Raw genomic sequence first — 21,094 nt, 5'->3', positions numbered from 1 at the left:
TCTTTGACTCATGCTTCGTTCACCCTCCCCACTCCTCTCTCCTCTCTCTCTCCGGACTCTGTATGTGCTTGTATGTGTGTCTAACACACAAAATATACATTTTGTGCAAGACCTGGGCGGCTTTTACCCCTTTTTTCTCTCTCTCTCTCTCTTTTTCTCTCTCTCTCTCTCTTTTTCTCTCTCTCTCTCTCTCTCTCTCTCTCTCTCTCTCTCTCTCTCTCTCTCTCTCTCTCTCTCTCTCTCTCTCTCTCTCTCCTCTCTCTCTCTGTCTCTCTTTCCAACTCCCACTCTCTCCCTGTCTCTCTACCCCCCCCCCTGTCTCTCTCTCTCCCCTCTCCTTCTCTCTCTCTCTCTACCCCCCCCCCCCCCCTCTCTCTCTCCCCTCTCCCCCCCCCTCTCTCTCTCTCTCTCTCTCCCCTCTCCTTCTTTCTCTCTCTCTCTCTACCCCCCCCCCCCCTCTCTCTCTCTCTCTCTCCCCTCTCCTTCTCTCTCTCTCTCTCACTCTACCCCCCCCCCCCCCCTCTCTATTCCACTCCCACGCTCACTCCCATTGGTAAATGTCACACCAGAGTGGGCGCTGAGGGCCTGGGGTCCATTGGGTCTGAGGACCTGATAATAGTCTGGGTTCAGGAGGTCATGGCGCCCATGGGCTGTCCAGTGGGTGCTGAGGGCCTGGGGTCCATTCGGTCTGAGGACCTGATAATAGTCTGGGTTCAGGAGGTCATGGCGCCCATGGGCTGTCCAGTGGGTGCTGAGGGCCTGGGGTCCATTCGGTCTGAGGACCTGATAATAGTCTGGGTTCAGGAGGTCATGGCGCCCATGGGCTGTCCACTGGGGCCGCTGCCTTTCCTGCACTTTGCAAGACAATTATCCATCCACCCATCTGATGCCTCTGCTAATGCATTCATCATCAATCCCCATCCATCCACCCTCTCACTCAACCATCCATACAGCCCTATGATCCACCTATAAGTTCATCCATCCACCTATCCATAACCCATCCATCCCCTAATGCATTCGTCCATCATGTATTCATCCAGCTACTAATGCAGTGTTTGTCGACCCCTGGGTTTAAACTCAGCCATTAGAGTTCTGTGTGTACTCCTGCTTACTTCTGTAGGTCTTAGAGGGCCCAGAGGCAGAGGGTCAGGCTCTCCTGGACCCTGGCCTAACAAGAGCTCAGAAAAACTGCTCTTACACAGTATGCCCTTTAGAAATGATGCATGCAGTACCATACAGAAGCCACCTGATGGCGCCAGATGTACTACTACCATCCAACGCATTCTTGAGTGACTGTCTTTACGATAGGAGCTTTCAGGAAAACATCGTGAACTTGACTTAAAAAAGCAGGCTTACTGCTCAGTCAGTAAATAGGATACAGATGTCTTGCTGTGCAGATCTTGCTGTGCCGACACAGCACCACTGGGCCTGGAGTTAAACCACACTAGTCTGGCCCCATAATAAGAAACATGGTGTGGAGCTCAGGTACTGTTCTTTTCTTGTAAGTAACCAGTGGGTTCAGTGGGTTGAATCCCCTCATCCTCTCTCAGTTGTTTGAGGTTTAAAATGGTAGAAGGCTGTTGTGAGCGTGCTTGTCAAAACAAGCAGAGTTTGAGAAGAAGAAGAAGAAGAAGAAGAAGAAGAAGAAGAAGAAGAAGAAGAAGAAGAAGAAGAAGAAGAAGAAGAAGAAGAAGAAGAAGAAGAAGAAGAAACAGTTGACATCGAATCTGAACCATCCCTGTGGGTGCTCCTGACACAAGACACAGTTTGAATGTGGGGAGGTCCAGAAAGGCTGTACTTAATACAAATTCTAGTTTCACCTACTCACACACAAACACACACACACACACACACACACACACACACACACACACACACACACACACACACACACACACACACACACACACACACACACACACACACACACACACACACACACACACAGCTGCCAATCGCAACACGTTTCCTCCCCTCTCGCCCCTTCTAAACGGTGTCATGAAGTTCCCTTGGTTTGATCTGTGAAGGACAGACCAATGTCTCCACCTCTGGTTGGACAGCAGATTAACGGACAGAAACTGTCAGAGTCCAAAGTTCCCAACTGAATTCCCGTTCCCTTGTGGAGCAGAAGGGACGTGGTGCCGGCCATATTTACGGAGCGTTCTGTGGAAGGTGGCACTGGCTTTGGTTCTGACTCCGTTACTACGAGCCAATCGCTCGCCGGCGCTCGTTGTTCGTGATGTCATGGATTCAACCGGTGTGTTGATTCAGCTCCCCTCGCGCTGACGGACAGACACACATGTTGGAGGGAGAGAGGCTCGATGCAGAGATGAGTGGGCGTGGAAAATGTGCACACACACACATTGAGATGAGAACAAACACACAAACACACACACCGTATATTGGAGGTTGAGAGAGGGTGGGGGTTAGGGGGGGATACGCCCACGTGGCATGTGTACTGCGAGAAAGATCGGCTTGCTTGCCATGATTCACTAACACACACACATACAGTCAAAAAAACACACATAGACCCACACACACGTATACACACAGACGCACACACACACACACTGGACTGTTGCTATCGTTACATGATCAGAATATGTCCATAGATGTAAGATTATACTTGGACTAGTCTTTATCGTCTTTATAGTCTATAAAGACTAGTCCAACCCTGTCCTTCTGTGTCACAGTTAGTCATTATTTCACTCTTATCTTAACCATCAACACATTTCCTCTTCTGTATTGGAACTTAATATTTACATTTTCATTGGACATAAAAAGTAATTAGTTAAATTGCTTCGGTAATCTTAACACCGATAGAGCTTTTTGAACTGATCTGAGTAGAATGCGCTGTTTAAACCTCCTCCCCCCCTCCCTCCACTGTGCCCCCCCCAGGAGGTGGACATCTACACGGTGAAGCCTGAGGACCTGGCCTTCACCTCCGCCTTCTGCCTGCAGATCCAGAGGAACGACTACGTCCACGCGCTGGTCACCTACTTCAACATCGAGTTCACCAAGTGTCACAAGAAGACCGGCTTCTCCACCGGTAACACATTCGACCCCCACCCCCCCCACACAGCCAGAGCTACACAAGGCTAAAGGATACTGTAACACTGTCCCATTCGACCACCACCCCCCCCAAACAGCCAGAGCTACACAAGGCTAAAGGATACTGTAACACTGTCCCATTCGACCACCACCCCCCCCAAACAGCCAGAGCTACACAAGGCTAAAGGATACTGTAACACTGTCACATTCGACCACCACCCCCCCCAAACAGCCAGAGCTACACAAGGCTAAAGGATACTGTAACACTGTCACATTCGACCACCACCCCCCCCAAACAGCCAGAGCTACACAAGGCTAAAGGATTCTGTAACACTGTCACATTCAACCACCACCCCCCCTAGCCAGAGCTACACAAGGCTAAAGGATTCTGTAACACTAACATTCAAACCCAGCCCCACACAGCCAGAGCTAGGGCAGAACAGCTGGTTAGATATCTGTACATTATCTTAGCTTTGAACATTTTATTTTTCACAATTTTTTGTATTTTTTCTAAGGCGAAATTTCAACGTTCTCAGTAACTAAGTGTTTTTGGGAAAGACATGCTGAATAATTACATCATGTTTTCAAACTCAAAAATAAACGTTTGAATAATCGTGAATTCAATATTCACCAAAATAATCCTGATTATGATTTTTTCCATAATCGAGCAGCCCCAGCCAGAGCTACACCACGTTAAAGGATACTACCGGTCTGCGTGATCGAAGAGTCGTAAACATCTCCCCTGGCTTACCGAAAACAGCAGTTTAAATTTGATTAGTAAAAATGTCTACCGTATACCAGTGCTGCCAAAAGAGCATGAACGTACATGTTCCCTACGTCTGCCACGAGTGTGAACAATAGCAACGTAACACTGTGATGTTTCTGAAAACAGTAATGTTATTCATTGTCTTACTGGTTTCCCAAAAGATAACAGGTCCATATTTTACATCGTTGACATTCGTGGCAGGAGAGCTCAAACTATATGGTCTTTGGAAAATTGCAATTATTAAATAGTCCTGCTTAAAATCATAGTCATATTTCCGGGATAATTTGTTATGATTCGTCTTATTTTCATAGAGCCAATGTGTCACTTCTGTTGGGGTACTTCAGCAGAGCATCGCCGCTTATCCAGTGACAGGGAGACACCACAGTACAAAGCCTGCTGCTTATGTAATGCAATGTCAAGGAGAACATTCTGTGGTTGCTGATATGGAGTGTCTGTTAGACCCAAGGCTTCTTCTTATACATGAAAACACACACACACACGCGGACACACACACACACACACACACACACACACACACACACACACACACACACACACACACACACACACACACACACACACACACACACACTCTGTCACTATAGTACTTAAGTCTTCATGTCAACAAGCCTGAAGGCATTTAACCATCCTCATAAGGTTAAGAACTACAGAGTTCCACTTCTTTGCGCTGAGGGGCTGCAGGTGAACCCATGCTGATCTGATCTCTCTCGTTCCTCACACATCGATGTGTCAGACACCCCGCGACACCTTTGGGTGTTTCTGACACTTATCTTTATTATCTCTCTGCAGCGCTCACCCTGATGAACCCCCTGGTTCCTTTAACCCTTTCCTTCGCTCTCCTTATTTCCATTTCTTATCTGCCTGTCCTGTTGTTACTGCGTTGGTAACTATCTCTGTCTAATCCTACAATTCTCGTCTTTGTGTTTGTTCCTCTTCCCTTACTCACTATCTCTTTCCTTATGCATTCTTCCTTCCATCCTTGCCGCTCTCCCTTCCTGCTTCCTTGTTACCTTCCTTCCCTCCTTCTTCCTTGTTACCTTCTCTCCCACCATCCCTCCTTGCCTCCTTTCTCGCTTGCTTCTATCCTACCCTTTGCCCTTCCCTTCCTTCTCTCCCAACCTCCCTCCCTCCTTCCCTTCACTCCCTCCCTCCCTCTCTATAAACCTCTCCCTCCCTGCCTCTCTCTCCCTCCCCCTCTGTCTCTCCCCCTCTGTCTCTCCCCCTCTGTCTCTCCCCCTCTGTCTCTCCCCCTCCTTTCCTGCCTCTATCTCTCCCCTCTGTCCCTCCCTCTGTCTCTCCCCCTCCCTTCCTCTGTCTCTCCCCCTCCCTTCCTGCCTCTATCTCTCCCCTCTGTCCCTCCCTCTTTCTCCCACCTCCCTTCCTCTGTCTCTCCCCTCCCTCCCCTGTCCCCCCCCCCCCCCCCCCCCCTCAGCTCCGGACTCCCCCAGCACCCACTGGAAGCAGACCGTGTTCTACCTGGAGGACTATCTGACCGCCAGGAAGGGGGAGGAGATGTTTGGCAGCATCGCCATCCGGCCCAACGAGAAGAACAAGGTGAGAGCCGACCTCTGGTCACTATGTCTGTTATGCTAGCACCACTTCCTCTTTACTCTGGTCTTCTTGAGAGCCGACCTCAGGTCACTATGTCTGTTATGCTAGCATCGCTTCCTCTTTACTCTGGTCTTCTTGAGAGCCGACCTCAGGTCACTATGTCTGTTATGCTAGCACCACTTCCTCTTTACTCTGGTCTTCTTGAGAGCCGACCTCAGGTCACTATGTCTGTTATGCTAGCACCACTTCCTCTTTACTCTGGTCTTCTTGAGACCTCAGGTCACTATGTCTGTTATGCTAGCACCACTTCCTCTTTACTCTGGTCTCCTTGAGAGCCGACCTCAGGTCACTATGTCTGTTATGCTAGCACCACTTCATCTTTACTCTGGTCTTCTTCAGAGCCGACCTCAGGTCACTATGTCTGTTATGCTAGCATCGCTTCATCTTTACTCTGGTCTCCTTGAGAGCCGACCTCAGGTCACTACGTCTGTTATGCTAGCACCACTTCCTCTTTACTCTGGTCTTCTTTCATTTCCAGCGGGACCTGGAGTTCACCCTGGAGCTAGACTTTAAAGGACAGCTATGTGAGGCAGCTATTTCTCATGATTACAAAATGCGCTAGGGACCGACCCGACGCTAGGCTACAGCGTAAACCCAAACCCCTCCGGACAACAGAGGAGGATCTACAGGCACTACAACCATTCCTGTTGGCTGCCGACACTGAAGACATCTGATTGGCTGTTGTCCGGCCGTCAGAGGGAGCCATTTACTTTGAGCAATAGTTGCCATCGACACCAACCTGATTGCCTTGGGCATTTCATTGAATGTACTACTATCCTAAACTTGATTTCTTGACAGTACTTTTTATTTTTATTTCATGTTTTTGTAGTTATTTGAGTACATCAGTGAGAAGATCGATATTTATGATGTGTCAAATGTTGTGCATTTCTCGGTCTGACGTGAAACAAGTTATAATTTAAACCTAATTCCTTATTATTCCGTTAGGAATTACATTTTCATTGTATATGTATAGGTCTATAGTAGTTGAGTTTTTTATCTGCATGTGTAATTATATGAGCCCCATTGATTTTAAAAACAATGAATTTGAACAATTGAATTTAAGATCATTCATAATTTACTCAGTGCAATAACTATAAGCCTCAGAAGAAGAAAAAAAATGCAATATGTCTTACGTTATTTTGAAACATGAACGTGAAAATGAAAAAAGGGCCATGAAAAGAACTGTTCCAACCAATTGTTACAAAGAATTTAATAGTTGTTTTTTCTAACCTGTGATTTTAATTCAAAAACAAAATTTCAATAAATTCCGGTGGTCATATTGGTTTTTGATTATTCTTATCTTAGGTTGATTGCACAAAATAAAAAAAATAAACATCACCAATCCCCATCAATGGATCAGTCATCTTAAATATATCTGTTCACGGTGATTCTCCGAATAGATCTTGTTCACCTCGCGGCCCTCTTGGTTCTTCTAAACGCTTAGAACCAAGATGGGGCCAAGAGCTACAAGGTGAATAAAGGCCCATGTTCATCAGACCAGCGCTTAGAGTAAATATCAACGCAATCTCTTGGTCTTCAGGTCCTTTCCTCTAATACGTAAAATACTCATATTTCATTCATTCGTTCGTTAATTGCAACGCAATTTCTGCTTATCTGTCTTCATCTTCAGTTTAAACAACGCAGAGCTAAGTCCACAATGAGTGCTCAAATAAAATAGAATATAAAGTCCAACCCAAAGTCCATTGATATGAAGCCCACAGCCTTCACACATCATCCATCCATGTCCAGCAAACGCATCGGACGAGTGTGAGGTGTAATCGGGCTCTACCAACGTTCCACCCCGTGTGTCCGTTCTCCCCGGGTTCTACCAACGTTCCACCCCGTGTGTCCGTTCTCCCCGGGTTCTACCAACGTTCCACCCCGTGTGTCCGTTCTCCCCGGGTTCTACCAACGTTCCACCCCGTGTGTCCGTTCTCCCCGGGTTCTACCAACGTTCCACCCCGTGTGTCCGTTCTCCCCGGGTTCTACCAACGTTCCACCACGTGTGTCCGTTCTCCCCGGGTTCTACCAACGTTCCGCCACGTGTGTCCGTCCCCTGCGTTCTACTTGCAGCAGGCTTTCTTCTTCACGGGCTGGGCGGTGAGGATGATGGTGGTGTCTCTCACCCTGTCCTCCTGCTCCTTTAGAACTCTGGAGACGCAAACACACACACACACGCACACGCACACACGCACACACACACACACACACACACACACACACACACACACAGTGAGTCAGTGCTTAGTGGCAGGTTATCATATCAGAATTAATGTGGGCGAGAATAAACAGGAGGGAGTAATCCTTTGGTTCTGAATTGAAACCCTTTTCCTCTGTGAGCGTTCATGCGGTTCGGTTCTTATGTGTAATGGAGCATCACCTGGCCAGGTGGGTGAGGGACTCGGCCACCTGGTTCCCTGTGTAGGCGCTGACCTCGTAGAACATGATCTGGGCAACCTGCACGGGACACACAAACACACACGTTAACAGGGAGACCGTTAGTAACGTGCCTTCATATGTACAGACAGATGCTGGTGGTCCCAGGGATGGTTCACAGTTTACATTCATGTCTTGAGTGAATTGAGTGAAATCACGGCATTGCAAAATATGTAAGCGGTTTAAATCGTCACTTTAAATAGAACGATAGGTGATAAGAGAAGAGATACAGGTGAAATAATGTTATTAAAGAAAAGTTGTCATTTAAATGTTGAAATAAAATCAATGACATGGGATAAGAGACAATATAATGAATAGGTGTACAGGTGAAATAAACGTATAAAGTTGTAGTTTTAATGTTCACACAAAACAGCATGATAAGGATAAGAGCAGAGGCTCTGAACACGTGTGCCTTCCGGTGGAGCCGTGCGTGCTAATACCCCCAGGCGCCACTGACACTGTCACCATCAGTGTGTCGAGTGTCAGGGTCTTGTCTGTACTCTTGGGATTAAAAAGCGCTTCGGATAAAAGAAACGTCTACCGTGTGACATTTACGAGCGGATCTGTGTCTAAATGTGCCCAATGTGAACCTCACCCACCTCAGCCAATAGGAAGGCCTCTTTGTAGGAGACCTGTCGCTCCTCATCTTTGTCCATTTTGTTGCCTAGCAACAGGATGGGGATGCCTTCGCCTGCAGCTTCCTGGTACCAAAAAAAAAGAAAAAAGATTAAAATGAGCCTCCCACAAAATGAATCAATGCCTTCCAAATAGGGGCGGTTCATCTGGGTAGGACTGATGGAGGGGATCGAACAGTGCACCTGGGCGGTCCAGCCCCCATAACCAAGACAACCTCCTTGTGCTTCATATCAGAGGGGGAGGAGTCTGACCAGAGGGGGAGGAGTCTGACCAGAGGGGGAGGAGTCTGACCAGAGGGGGAGGAGTCTGATCAGAGGGGGAGGAGTCTGACCAGAGGGGGAGGAGTCTGACCCAATACAGCTTCCTGTCATACCAGTGGGGGAGGAGTCTGACCAGAGGGGGAGGAGTCTGAGCAGAAGGGGAGGAGCCTCACCTGGACGTTGTCCAGCCAGGGCTTGACGGCCTTGAAGCTGTCCTCCACCGTGACGTCGTACATGACCACAACGCCGTCCGCCTTCCGGAAGAACTGCTTGGTGATGCTGCGGTACCTGCAGCGGCCACGGGCAACACGTTAACAACACACACACACACACTGACACATACACATACACACACGCACAAACACATACACTAACACACACACATAACTGAGGTACCTGCAGCAACACGTTACCAACAGATAGCATATAGCACTTTGCAAGGAACTGAAAGTGTGAGTGTGTTTGAGTGAGTGAGTGAGTGAGTGAGTGAGTGAGTGAGTGAGTGAGTGAGTGAGTGAGTGAGTGAGTGAGTGAGTGAGTGTGTGTGTGTGTCCGCATCTATGTGTGTGTGGATTCATGTAGAAATTCTCCTATGTTATCGATTGATTAATCAAAGTATAACTCCCCGTTTGAATGACCAAAACTATGATCAAACCATGAATGAAATGGCAGCTTTGTGATCTCCTACCTCTCCTGTCCTGTTCTGTGCTCCCCTACCTCTCCTGTCCTGCTCTGTGTTCTCCTACCTCACCTGTCCTGCTCTGTGTTCTCCTACCACTCCTGTCCTGCTCTGTGTTCTCCTACCACTCCTGTCCTGCTCTGTGATCTGTGATCTCCTACCTCTCCTGTCCTGCTCTGTGATCTGTGATCTCCTACCTCTCCTGTCCTGCTCTGTGATCTGTGATCTCCTACCTCTCTTGTCCTGCTCTGTGATCTCCTACCTCTCTTGTCCTGCTCTGTGATCTCCTACCTCTCTTGTCCTGCTCTGTGATCTGTGCTCTCCTACCTCTCCTGTCCTGCTCTGTGATCTGTGATCTCCTACCTCTCCTGTCCTGCTCTGTGCTCTGTGATCTCCTACCTCTCCTGTCCTGCTCTGTGATCTCCTACCTCTCCTGTCCTGCTCTGTGATCTCCTACCTCTCCTGTCCTGCTCTGTGCTCTCCTACCTCTCCTGTCCTGCTCTGTGCTCTGTGATCTCCTACCTCTCCTGTCCTGCTCTGTGCTCTGTGATCTCCTACCTCTCCTGTCCTGCTCTGTGCTCTGTGATCTCCTACCTCTCCTGTCCTGCTCTGTGCTCTCCTACCTCTCCTGTCCAGCTGTGTCCCACAGCTGCATGGCCACCTGGGTGTTGTCCAGGGTGAGCGTCTTCACGCTGTAGTCGATACCTGACAACACACAACACAGCTCATCAACACACAGCACAGATCAGTTACGCACAACACAACTCATCAACACACAACGCAGCTCATCAACACATAAGAACTCAGGTTTGTGTCAGTGGTCCAGAGGACGTAATGTGCTTTTTTAATCCATTTCTTTAATTAAAAGGGAGATGATAGCTGTGGGAGCTCAGCTACCAAAGCAATTTTTAATGTTCTAATATTTTAGAGATTCCTATGGATTGTGTACATTTTCTTATTAAAATACAAATTGTAAACATGATATTATAATATTAATAATAATATAATATAATATTTCTTCAAAATGATTACTGTAATTCACCAAAGGGGGCATAGTTGCACCTGTATTACCTCACCCAAAGGCACCCAAAGGCATGACAACCAATTGGACATGACACAGCTTAAAGGAGGGCTGGGGGGGGCGGAGGGAGATGAAAGCAGGGAGACCTATCCGACGTGACTTAAGCTGCCGTACAGTGTGTGCCAGGCCTCTGGAACAGCCAGTGTGACTCTGTAAGCCTCCTCATGTGATGCTAAACCACGACATACGCTAACACCAGTGTTGGTGTATGTAGGAGGCATGTGTGTGTTAGTGGACATGTACCTGGTGTAGGGTACGCATGTACACAGTAACACACACACTCACATGCACACAGACACGCAGACACACACAATCACATGTGCATACACACACACACACTCTTGCTCTATGTCTCTCAAAAAATCAGACGACTTTTTAAACGCACACACACAAAGACACACACACACACACACACACACACACACACACACACACACACACACACACACACACACACACACACACACACACACACACACACACACACACACACACACACACACACACACACAGATCGCGGTGCTCACCCACGGTGGCGGAGGTGGCGGGGCTGAAGCGGCCCTCGCAGAAGGAGCGCAGCAGGGAGGTCTTTCCCACGCTGGAGTTCCCCACCAGCACCACCTTGAACAGACGCTCAGGGACCGACACAGGACCCCTCCCTCACCGGCTGACCCCGGGACGCAGGGGACGGGGGACGGGGACGAAGGGGACAGGAGACGGGGACGAAGGGGACAGGAGACGAAGGGGAGAGGGGACATGGACGGGGACGCAGGGGACAAGGACGTGGACGAAGGGGACAGGAGACGGGGACGAAGGGGACAGGGGACGAAGGGGACAGGGGACGAAGGGGACAGGAGACATGGACGGGAACAGAAACGAGAACATAAACGTTAATGTAACATTAAATATGAATGGTAATGAACTCAAAAAAAATTAACACATGAGGTGAAAACAATAAAAAACAGTGAAAACATGAACGTGAACAAAAACATGAACGTCAAGAAAAATGTAAAAAATGATGTGAATGTGAATGTAAATGGACTGCATTTATACAGCGCCTTTCTAACCAGTGGCCCCCAAAGCGCTTTACAACACTGCCTCACATTCACACATTCACACCCCGACGGCGGAGTCAGCCCCGCAGGGCGACAGCCGGCTGATCAGGAGCAGTCAGGGTGGGGAGGCTCGCTCAGGGACACCTCAAACACCCAGCTAGGAGGAGCCGGGGATCGAACTAGCGACCACCCCGCTCTACCTCCTGAGCTACTGCCGCCCGCTGAATGTGAACGTTAACATGGATGTGACACACACACACACACACACACACACACACACACACACACACACACACACACACACACACACACACACACACACAGACACAGAGACACATACACACACACACACACACACACACACACACACACTCAAGACACACACACACACACACACACACACACACACACACACACACACACACACACACACACACACACACACACACACACACACACACACACACACACACACACACACACACACACACACACACACAGGCTCTCTCTCCAGGGACGTACGTGCTGGGTCTCCTTGCCGACGGGCTGACCCCGGGGGGCCATGGTCATCCTGGAGAAGCGGGACCTGGTGACGACCGGCGCCGCCACCGGAGCCACGCCCACAGCCACGCCCACAGCCACGCCCACAGCCTGCTGGGCGGAGCTGGAGGGGGGCGTGGCCATGGACTTGCTGGTCAGGTCGACGCCGCTGGCCTCCAGGTCGCTCTGCGCTGCCTCCTCCCCCACCTCCTCCAGATCGTCTTCATCCTCCTCCTCCTCCTCCTCCTCCTCCTCACTGAGCTGGTGCAGGAGGGGCTGGGGCCCCCCAAGGAGCAGGTGGGGCAGGTGGTCCTCCTCGATGGAGATCACGCGGCGCAGGGGCCACCCGTCCAGCGGCCCGTCCAGCCGCTCCTCCTCCTCCTCCTCCTCCTCCTCCTCCTTCGTCCTCCTCCCCCCCACCCTCCCCCTCTCCCTCTCTCGCTGCGGCCCCCTCTTGGCCGCGCCCGTACGGCCCGGCTGACGCTTGACCTTGGTGACCGCCTTGGCGACCTTCCCGGAGCGCGCCCTCGCCAGCGACGAAGAGGAGGAGGAGGAGGAGGAGGAGGAGGTCGGGGCGTCGCCGTGGCCGTTGGCGAGGTGGGCGGGGCTCTTCTTGGCGGGGGGTCTCTGCTGGGGGCAGGCGGGGGCGTCGCCCCGGGGGCTAATGCTAGGCCTAGCGTAGGGGTTAGCGCTAGCGTTGGGGGCGGAGAAGAGGGAGGGGGCGCGGTAGGGGGCGGGGCCGGGGGAGTCGTCCTCGCTGCAGGAAGAGGAAGCGACAAACACGATATGAAGGTGGTGCAAGGGCAGGGCCTCCAGAGACTGGTAGGACCCGTCCACCATCAGGGAGCTTCAGGGAGAGGGGAGGAGAGCAGAGGGACAGCGCCCCGTTCACATCAGGGTACACATCCGGTCCGAGGTCCTGGGATTACGAGGGTTTTTTTGATCGAGTCAATCGAGTTGACCATAAACATGTCTTCCACATTTTGTTCCTACAATTTAACATAATATAATTTCGATGTCTTTTAAGCATTTGGAAGATTTAGAGTCCAAAAATCTGATCAGAAATCCTCTGTTTTCCTCCTTTTAATCCATGTTGGTGGATAAGGTGTTTTTTCTATATTTCCTAACCCCATCTCTCAACATTATAGAGCCAGGACACGCAGATTAATGTGAAATGTTATGATGAATACAATGTAACGTGTCATTTCAGGGGATATAAAAATAAATGTTTATGTTTAGGATGAATACAAAGGAAGGTGTGACGTTAGGATCTTTATAACGCAGTGCTCACCTGTTGGACTGTGGACTGGGATCATCGAATAGATTAGCCAGGCCAGCCTTCTGCTGCTTCTGCTTCTTCCTCAGTGAGGACCGCGGCTTTAAGAGGAAGAAAGAAAGGAAACCGTTCAGTAAGTACCATGTACTGTTGATGTACTGTATCATTTATCTGGGAGTATCACAGAAAACTACACATCGTTGAAGAAGAGCTCCATTTACCATGCCACAGCATATGTCCCGTTCATCCTTCAGATGTTTGTTCATCTCTCTGGATGGTGTGAACAAGACAAACAGGTGGTTGTTACGAGGCGAGAAGGCCTTTTGTAAAAGCCTCATTTCCTATTTGCTGTCATTCCTTTATTGCTGACTCACCCACTCAAGGATTATGAATGAACACTAATATCTCACCGGAGCAGGTCGAGCTGTTTCATGAGACTCTGCTTCTCTCTCTGCAGCCCCTCCGTGATCCTGTACATCTCCCTGGAGGACAACACGTCAAACATCACCAACACTTGCTGTGTGTGTGTGTGTGTGTGTGTGTGTGTGTGTGTGTGTGTGTGTGTGTGTGTGTGTGTGTGTGTGTGTGTGTGTGTGTGTGTGCTTGCGTGTACCTGTGCTTGTGAGTGAGTGTGTGCATGTGTGCTTGAAGTACCTGTGTGCATGTGTTCATGAGTGTCTGAGTGTCTGAGTGTCTGAGTGTGTGTGTGTGTGTGTGTGTGTGTGTGGTCTGTGTGTGTGTGTGTGTGTGTGTGTGTGTGTGTGTGTGTGTGTGTGTGTGTGTGTGTGTGTGTGTGTGTGTGTGTGTGTGTGTGTGTGCGTGTGCGTGCCCCCCTACATCTCCTTCTCCTGGTGCAGCCGGGAGGCCTGCTGCTGCAGCAGCGCCAGCTGCTCCTGGGCGAGGGTCAGCTCCTGGCTGGTGCTGTCCAGCTCCCTCACCAGCTCCTCGTTGGTCACCTTCAGCTTCACGTTCTCCACGTGGCGCTCCTTCTTCTCACTGCTCAGCTCGCAGCACTGCCGCTCCAGCTGGGGGAGGAGGCGTTACCACGGGGACCAGAGTGGGGGGAGGGGGCGTTACCACGGGGACCACAGTGGAGGGGATGGGGCGTTACCACGGTGACCACAGTGGAGGTGGTGGTTGATGTGGAAGGACCAATCAAAAGTCATTAGGTCCTCGGAACTAACAGTGCACGACATCTGACGCACGTTCGATAACAACGCCGTTAACTTCTTTCAGGCCTCTCCAACTGAGTATGTTGGTCTCAATCGGATAGAATCACACTCTCATCATGGTCTGTTCTGAATGGCTGTGGACTGTGTGACTACGGCGGTCCACCTCAGGACTGCTTGATGATAAACTACAACTAAACTTAACTCAAGTCTATACAAAGTCAGGTTAGTCGACCGTTTCGTTTGGTGCATTTAAGGAGCAGCAAAGGGAGTTGATTTAGAGAGGCACTGAGGGATCATAGCAGAACAGGAGGCTGGACGGAGTCTAACCTCACCCTGTGCTGCTTGGAGGAGAGCTGGTCCAGCTCCCTCTCCTTGGAGACCAGCTGGTACTCCAGGTCCTGGCTGTGCAGCTGCTGCCGCTCAGAGTCCTGACAGGAGGTCAAAGGTCAGCGCTCAGTACTCTGATTGGTGGGTACGAGGTGCTTTTGCAATGCGTCATGTCCGTGTGTTTGGTTGACCGTCAAAGAACACTAAATGGCCGATTTTCTGATTAGTAACTTGGTCAAAATGATAGATTTGATCATCCATCACAGAAATGAGGAGACCAAAGTCCGCTCTTGCTTTCATTTAACTTTGTTTGCTTTATCTGATGAGCAGCCAAGATAACTGAAGTAAACATAACTGAAGGCAATAATCGGTTTAAACAATTCAAGGATCAATGGAATTGTCATCTCATAATTTCAAACCAGCAATGATCTTATAAGTCAATAACACGGGACATGTAGAGAATATGATTCTGGAGGACAGTAGGACGTCTTTCTCTGGCTTAAACTCAGCTGGTACCTTCAGATGGAGCCGGTCTTTCTCGTTCTTGATCTGCGCCTCCATCTCTTCGTACAGGCTGCGTATCTCGCTGTCATGTGTGGCTGCCTTCCTGTAATGAGGCACAGCGGTCATGGGACAGCATTCATTCATTCATCGCAAAGAAAACACGTGTGATATAATGTCTGTGAACAGCATTCAGGTCTGCAGCAGTTTAACGACATTCCAATTATCACCCATAAGCTCATGGGAATATTCACACACACGCACGCACGCACGCACGCACGCACGCACACACACACACACACACACACACACACACACACACACACACACACACACACACACACACACACACACACACACACACACACACACACACACACACACACACACACACACAGCCAATACAGGCCCCATAATAAGCTCACACACACACACACACACACACACACACACACACACACACACACACACACACACACACACACACACACACACACACACACACACACACACACACACACACACACACACACACACACACACGCACACACACGTGTACAAATACCGTTCAGATTGAAAGGCATATCAGAGGGCCTTCACAATGCTGAATACCAAAACAACCAATTAGTGAAGAGCGAAGACGTGGCAGGCTTAGCTGAGCAGTACCATGCAGTGCACCATGGGAAAAAAAGGACGACATGGAGTTAAGTAAACAGCCCGTGCAGGAACACACACAGTTACACACATCCATACACCCACACATATGCCCAAACACACACACACACACACACACACACACACACACACACACACACACACACACACACACACACACACACACACACACACACACACACACACACACACACACACACACACACACACCGCAGCCTAACATTGGTAGTTTTCCCCTCGGCAGGCCAGACTTGGGAACATGCCTCCGGATTAGTGGTCACTCCAAAGGGATAAAGAGGGGCTGCGATGGGGAGAGCTATGGACAAAGCCCACGTACACACTCCCAGCACACGGCTAGTCATAATAATACACGTGCACACACCGAGGGCCACACACACACACACTCATAACCGACTACTGTGACTAGAGGGGAGAGACCGTATGTTTCGTGTAGAGCATCGATAGGTTGAGAACAATACCAGGATATTTTGTTGTTGTTCTAATGTTGACATTTGAATCCCGAACTGTTGTTGAGGTAAACAACTAAGATCCTATCCTTCCTTCAATCCTTCCTGCCTTAGTCTGTATCCTTTCTTTCTTTCTTCAGATCTGTACTCATTCAATTTATTCCATTGAAGGAAACACTACGTGTAACTAGAAGTTAACAACACAAATGTGAGCATCATCTCTCATACACCCACACCCACACCCACACCCACACACACATACACCCACACCCATACCCCCACACACACACACACACACATACACCCACACACACACACACACACAGGGCCCACCCACCTCTGCAGAGCACTCTCCATCTCCTTCTTCTCCTCCTTGGCGTCCTTGATCTGGTGCGTGACGCGCGCCAGGAACTCCTCGAAGTTGGAGAGGAGGTGGGGCTCGTCCTTCCTGAGCTGAGCCCACAGACTGCGCACCTCGCCTGGGCTACAGAGCCCCACGCCGAGGGGGGGGAGGGTTAGGGGCCGGCTCACCACCTCCACCCACACCCACACCAAACCACACCAGACTACAGAATGTTGGCCGAGGTGGGGCCACTCCGATTCCAACATGTTCGCCAACATGAAACTTATTCACAACAACAATAACAACAAATTGTGTTTGGCTTGGAGCAGACAGTCTGAGCCTTTAAAGCCGAGATTAGTTGTTACAATTTTGTCCTTTGCAATTGAATTTAATAAAAGTTAGATGCCTCTTCTTAATCTTATTAGTCGAAGAATCAGTGAATCGTTTTGAAAAGTAAAAATAACAACACATAACATTTGCTGTTTACTGCTGCAGTCAAATCAAATATTTTCTTACTGGAATATATTTCTTTTTTGGGCTGGCTCTGTCAGATAAAGTAATCCCATTTAAGCATCACACTGAAACCTGGTAACGGCAGGGATGGCATTTGCAATTATAAATGACATGTTTCGGCCTAAATGATTCATTGATAGATAGAAAAAAATATATGGTCAGATATATCGACTGTGATAATATCCATTAGTTGCAGCCCTACAGTGACTTGAGACACAGTACATGTCATTAAGGAGCAGGTGGGGGTTAGGGCATCTAGATCAGGGGTACATTAATGTAGAGTGCGGGGACTAGGGGTTCAAACCTAGAGCCTTTTGGCTGGTATTCAGATTCCTTCACCATGACACTATCCTGTGGAATATCGTGTCACGATATTTACCGAATTGCGATATTTATGGAATCGCGATATATGTCGCCCCGGTATGTGTAAAGGTGTGATAACATGCCCCCAGGTGTGAGTGTGATTAGTCACGACAAGCCATTTGAAAATCGTCCCTTCCCTGTGCCTTAGTGACCTCACAAGTGGGCGTGTCCACCGAGGTGTGTGATGGATAGATCAGCCACGTTGGCTACAGTCCACTGGGTGGGCTGGTAGACTGATCCGTCCAGCGTAGATCTGGGTGGACCCAGTGGGATGTCACTAAGGCACAGGGGTGTGCAGATATTCAAAAGGCTTGTAAGGGCTAATCCCACTCACACCTTACGGATGATATCACCGCGTTAAAGAAGTGGCTACGTGTTGAATGTGCTGAATGTGGTGCAGCGAGGGAGGGTTGCGGCTCACTCCTCGAACACATTGCCGGCCCCCAGGCTCTCCAGCAGCATGCTGAAGTGCTGCTCCTCTTCGTCCTCACCGCCCGCCAGCCTGGCGTCCCATTGGCTCTGGTACAGCGTCTCCTTGACCCGGTGCCCCGGGGCGGGGGAGGGGCCTAGGTCGTCGCCCAATGAGAGCCTCCGACCGTGCAGGAACTGGCCTGAGGCGGGACCACAGAGGAGCTTATTGGTATGTCGTTGTTGACTAAAGACTGCCTAAAACAGCGCTTACATAATTATCAGCATCATTAATTTAAACCCAGAAATAACAGTAAATCCTTTGTTCATAATAAAAATTGAATGTCATAGGAGGATAAAATCTCTATCGCCTACTGTCAAGAATTGTAATATAAAAAAGTAAAAATCCATAAAAGGAATTCGATCAATTAATATATATATTTCAAAATTGCTATAAATTACAGGCTTGATAATACATAGATAATTACAGAAAGATATGTGGTGTTTTCGTCTGCGTCATTTGCAAACAGTTTTGGCAATATAAATGTGGATTTTCATGCCCATAAAGCTCTTATGAATGTAACTGCATTGTATACATGAAGTGCATGACATGTAGTTAAAGAGGGGGGCTGATTTATGGGAGATGTGATCAGAACAGAGATAATAAAAGAGCGACGACAGAAAGCCGTACTGAAGCCAGAGGAGAAGGCCTCCAGTGTGAGGTAGCCGTCACGGCCGGCGTCCAGCGAGTCAAACACATCCTCCAGCTCTTCTGATGATAGGGGCAGCTCTTGGTGGAGCCTCTGAAACACACACACACACACACACACACACACACACACACACACACACACACACACACACACACACACACACACACACACACACACACACACACATTATAAAGACACAGACACACATATATAAAAAGACACAGACACACACACACGTATACAAAGACATACACTCAATAAATGAACTGTGTTCAGTGTTCACAGTGTTTAATGAAAACATTGTGTGGTTCAATGGTTCAATGTTCACCGGCACATTGGAAACCGCCATTTCTGTCTCGCCTAAAAAAAGAGTGAGACATTTAACCTTACATCAATCGGCGCCACTACTTCAGTTTCTGACGATGTACGTGTGTGTGTGTGTGTGTGTGTGTGTGTGTGTGTGTGTGTGTGTGTGTGTGTGTGTGTGTGTGTGTGTGTGTGTGTGTGTGTGTGTGTGTGTAGGAGGTTGTTTGTTTCTCTTAACAAAGGCACTACATAATAAGTGGTGAGGGGAACAGCCTGAATATTGGAAACAGAACCAAACCAGATGAGGACAGCAGTGGTTTCCTGACAGCGGTTTAGGCAAACAATGTTGGCATAATAAGCGATCATTAATCATCTGTCATTCTGCCCTACTTCTCTGTGCTAGGAGGGATCGGGCGTTTCTTTGTATTGAGAGTCCTTTAATAGTCTTGGCCAGACAAGGATTTCCCATCAAGGAGTAGGCCTGTCTGCCAAAGTATTACGTCGACAACTAAAGACGCACCATGCCGTGAGACATGTCGCCTTAAACCATACTTTAAATATATGAAAAGACGGCGTGTGTTTCTGACCCTCATGTCGGTGCGTGTGATGAAGCCCTTGGCCTCCACGTCACAGATCCTGAAGAACTCCTGGTTCTTGTCCAGCAGGGAGATGCGACCCCACTCCGAGCCGCGCCCCCCGGGGGCGCTCAGCCCGTTCACCCGGCCCTCCTCCTCCATCCCCCCCCCCCCCCCGATGAAGATGAGGGTGGTGGTGAAGAACTGTCCTCCTTACAGATCGGACCAGCGGTGTGCCACCGGGGCTCGTGTTGTCACCATGGCGACGGAGACGGAGACACGGGAAGGTGAATCGAGAGGGCTGGGGGAAGATATGACACGCGATCGTTGTTATGGGTTGTTTGTTTGGAATGGAAATGCCTCGGTTGTTATTTTTGGTTTCTGTGTGAACGACAAACAAGCAGCAGTTGTACTCAAAAGCTATCACAATTAACACAGTGTCACCATGGGAACCAATGTTAAGACGTTTTAAGGGGTTTGCCAAAGCGTCTTGGCAAGGAGATCGGCCTACAAGTGTTTACATGTGATAACATAACTTCTTTAGAAACACTGCATTCAAACACCAAGCACAACCCTTATTATTGTAAGTACAGACCAAGCCACCCGCAGTAGGGGCCGGTATACATAGCGGATTATCTTAATACCGCATAAAACAAACCACAAGACGCCATAAATCCTCAAGAAATGCCAGTCATGTCAGTATGTGGTTAAGCGTTTTAAAGAAATCTGAATAAGTTGTGTCTCAGTGTTTTCTGGATTTTCTGCTTGTCGATTTGTCCCTTTAGGGTGAAAGGGTTATTATTTGTGGCTGGGTGTGCATCATGATGACTGACATGCACCCACACAAATGTGCAGACACAGATGTCGGATTACTTCTGATATACAATAACAAAGTTGTCTTCAGTGGGAGTAGCCATGGAGACTTTGGGTTGAACTCCTGGAGACAATTATAACCAAATCTACGGTTCTGGAAACAACGAGATGTAGAAAGAGTGTGTTCTCCTGAACAAAGTTTCCAATAACAAATGATAACTATCCGTAATCGAATAACAAAGAGCTCATTAACTTGTTTTTCTTTGTATAATGAAGGCACTGTTATAATAAGAAGCCAATCAATCATTGTTGGACTGCTTCATTAAAAAAGATAATGAAAGCAGTTTTTTAGTATGTAACATTGGTTAGCCAACACTTTCCCAAGAGAAGTTTAACTCTAAACACCAAAAACACAATAAATAAAGACGTACCTTTTTAAACCATGAAAACCCCCAAAGACCACCACACTGGCCTCTCCCACACTCGGTGATCAACAGGGCCTCGTT

At 48.9% G+C, this 21,094-nt stretch overlaps 2 protein-coding genes across 5 annotated transcripts in view; one reads left to right on the top strand and one right to left on the bottom strand.

The window, feature by feature from the left end:
• Positions 1-6,782, top strand: part of prmt8b (protein arginine methyltransferase 8b) — a 16,443-nt gene extending 9,661 nt beyond the window's left edge. For all 4 annotated transcript variants that reach the window (XM_056578608.1, XM_056578607.1, XM_056578606.1 and 1 more), the window contains exons 8-10: positions 2,899-3,049; positions 5,271-5,392; positions 5,928-6,782. In XM_056578608.1, the coding sequence (XP_056434583.1) occupies positions 2,899-3,049; positions 5,271-5,392; positions 5,928-6,011 (357 nt within the window). In that variant the 3' untranslated portion in view covers positions 6,012-6,782. The remainder of the gene's footprint in view (positions 1-2,898; positions 3,050-5,270; positions 5,393-5,927) is intronic.
• Positions 6,141-19,937, bottom strand: cracr2ab (calcium release activated channel regulator 2Ab). The gene is made up of 18 exons (XM_056579030.1): positions 19,788-19,937; positions 18,873-18,984; positions 18,195-18,384; positions 16,892-17,038; positions 15,428-15,518; positions 14,917-15,012; positions 14,250-14,437; positions 13,823-13,894; positions 13,634-13,682; positions 13,428-13,513; positions 12,724-12,983; positions 12,096-12,510; positions 11,069-11,196; positions 10,084-10,165; positions 8,955-9,069; positions 8,485-8,586; positions 7,830-7,906; positions 6,141-7,600 (listed from the first exon to the last, which is right to left on the bottom strand). Exons 1-18 carry the CDS (start codon positions 19,935-19,937, stop codon positions 7,513-7,515), a joined length of 2,448 nt encoding a protein of 815 aa, XP_056435005.1. The 3' UTR covers positions 6,141-7,512.
• Between the last annotated feature and the right edge of the window lie 1,157 nt (positions 19,938-21,094).

Source organism: Gadus chalcogrammus, chromosome 19 (genome assembly GCF_026213295.1).
Source record: "Gadus chalcogrammus isolate NIFS_2021 chromosome 19, NIFS_Gcha_1.0, whole genome shotgun sequence".
NCBI classification, from domain to species: domain Eukaryota; kingdom Metazoa; phylum Chordata; class Actinopteri; order Gadiformes; family Gadidae; genus Gadus; species Gadus chalcogrammus.
This window is presented reverse-complemented; position numbering and strand designations above follow the sequence as displayed.

What these genes read in the sequence shown, in the direction of transcription:
- cracr2ab (XM_056579030.1), bottom strand. Translation starts at nt 19,937, where the DNA reads ATGGAGGAGGAGGGCCGGGTGAACGGGCTGAGCGCCCCCGGGGGGCGC. An exon ending in GGCCTTCTCCTCTGGCTTCA is followed by an intron (nt 18,385 to 18,872) that starts GTACGGCTTTCT and finishes GTCCCGCCTCAG; the next exon opens with GCCAGTTCCTGCACGGTCGG. An exon ending in AAGACCGGCTCCATCTGAAG is followed by an intron (nt 15,013 to 15,427) that starts GTACCAGCTGAG and finishes ACCTCCTGTCAG; the next exon opens with GACTCTGAGCGGCAGCAGCT.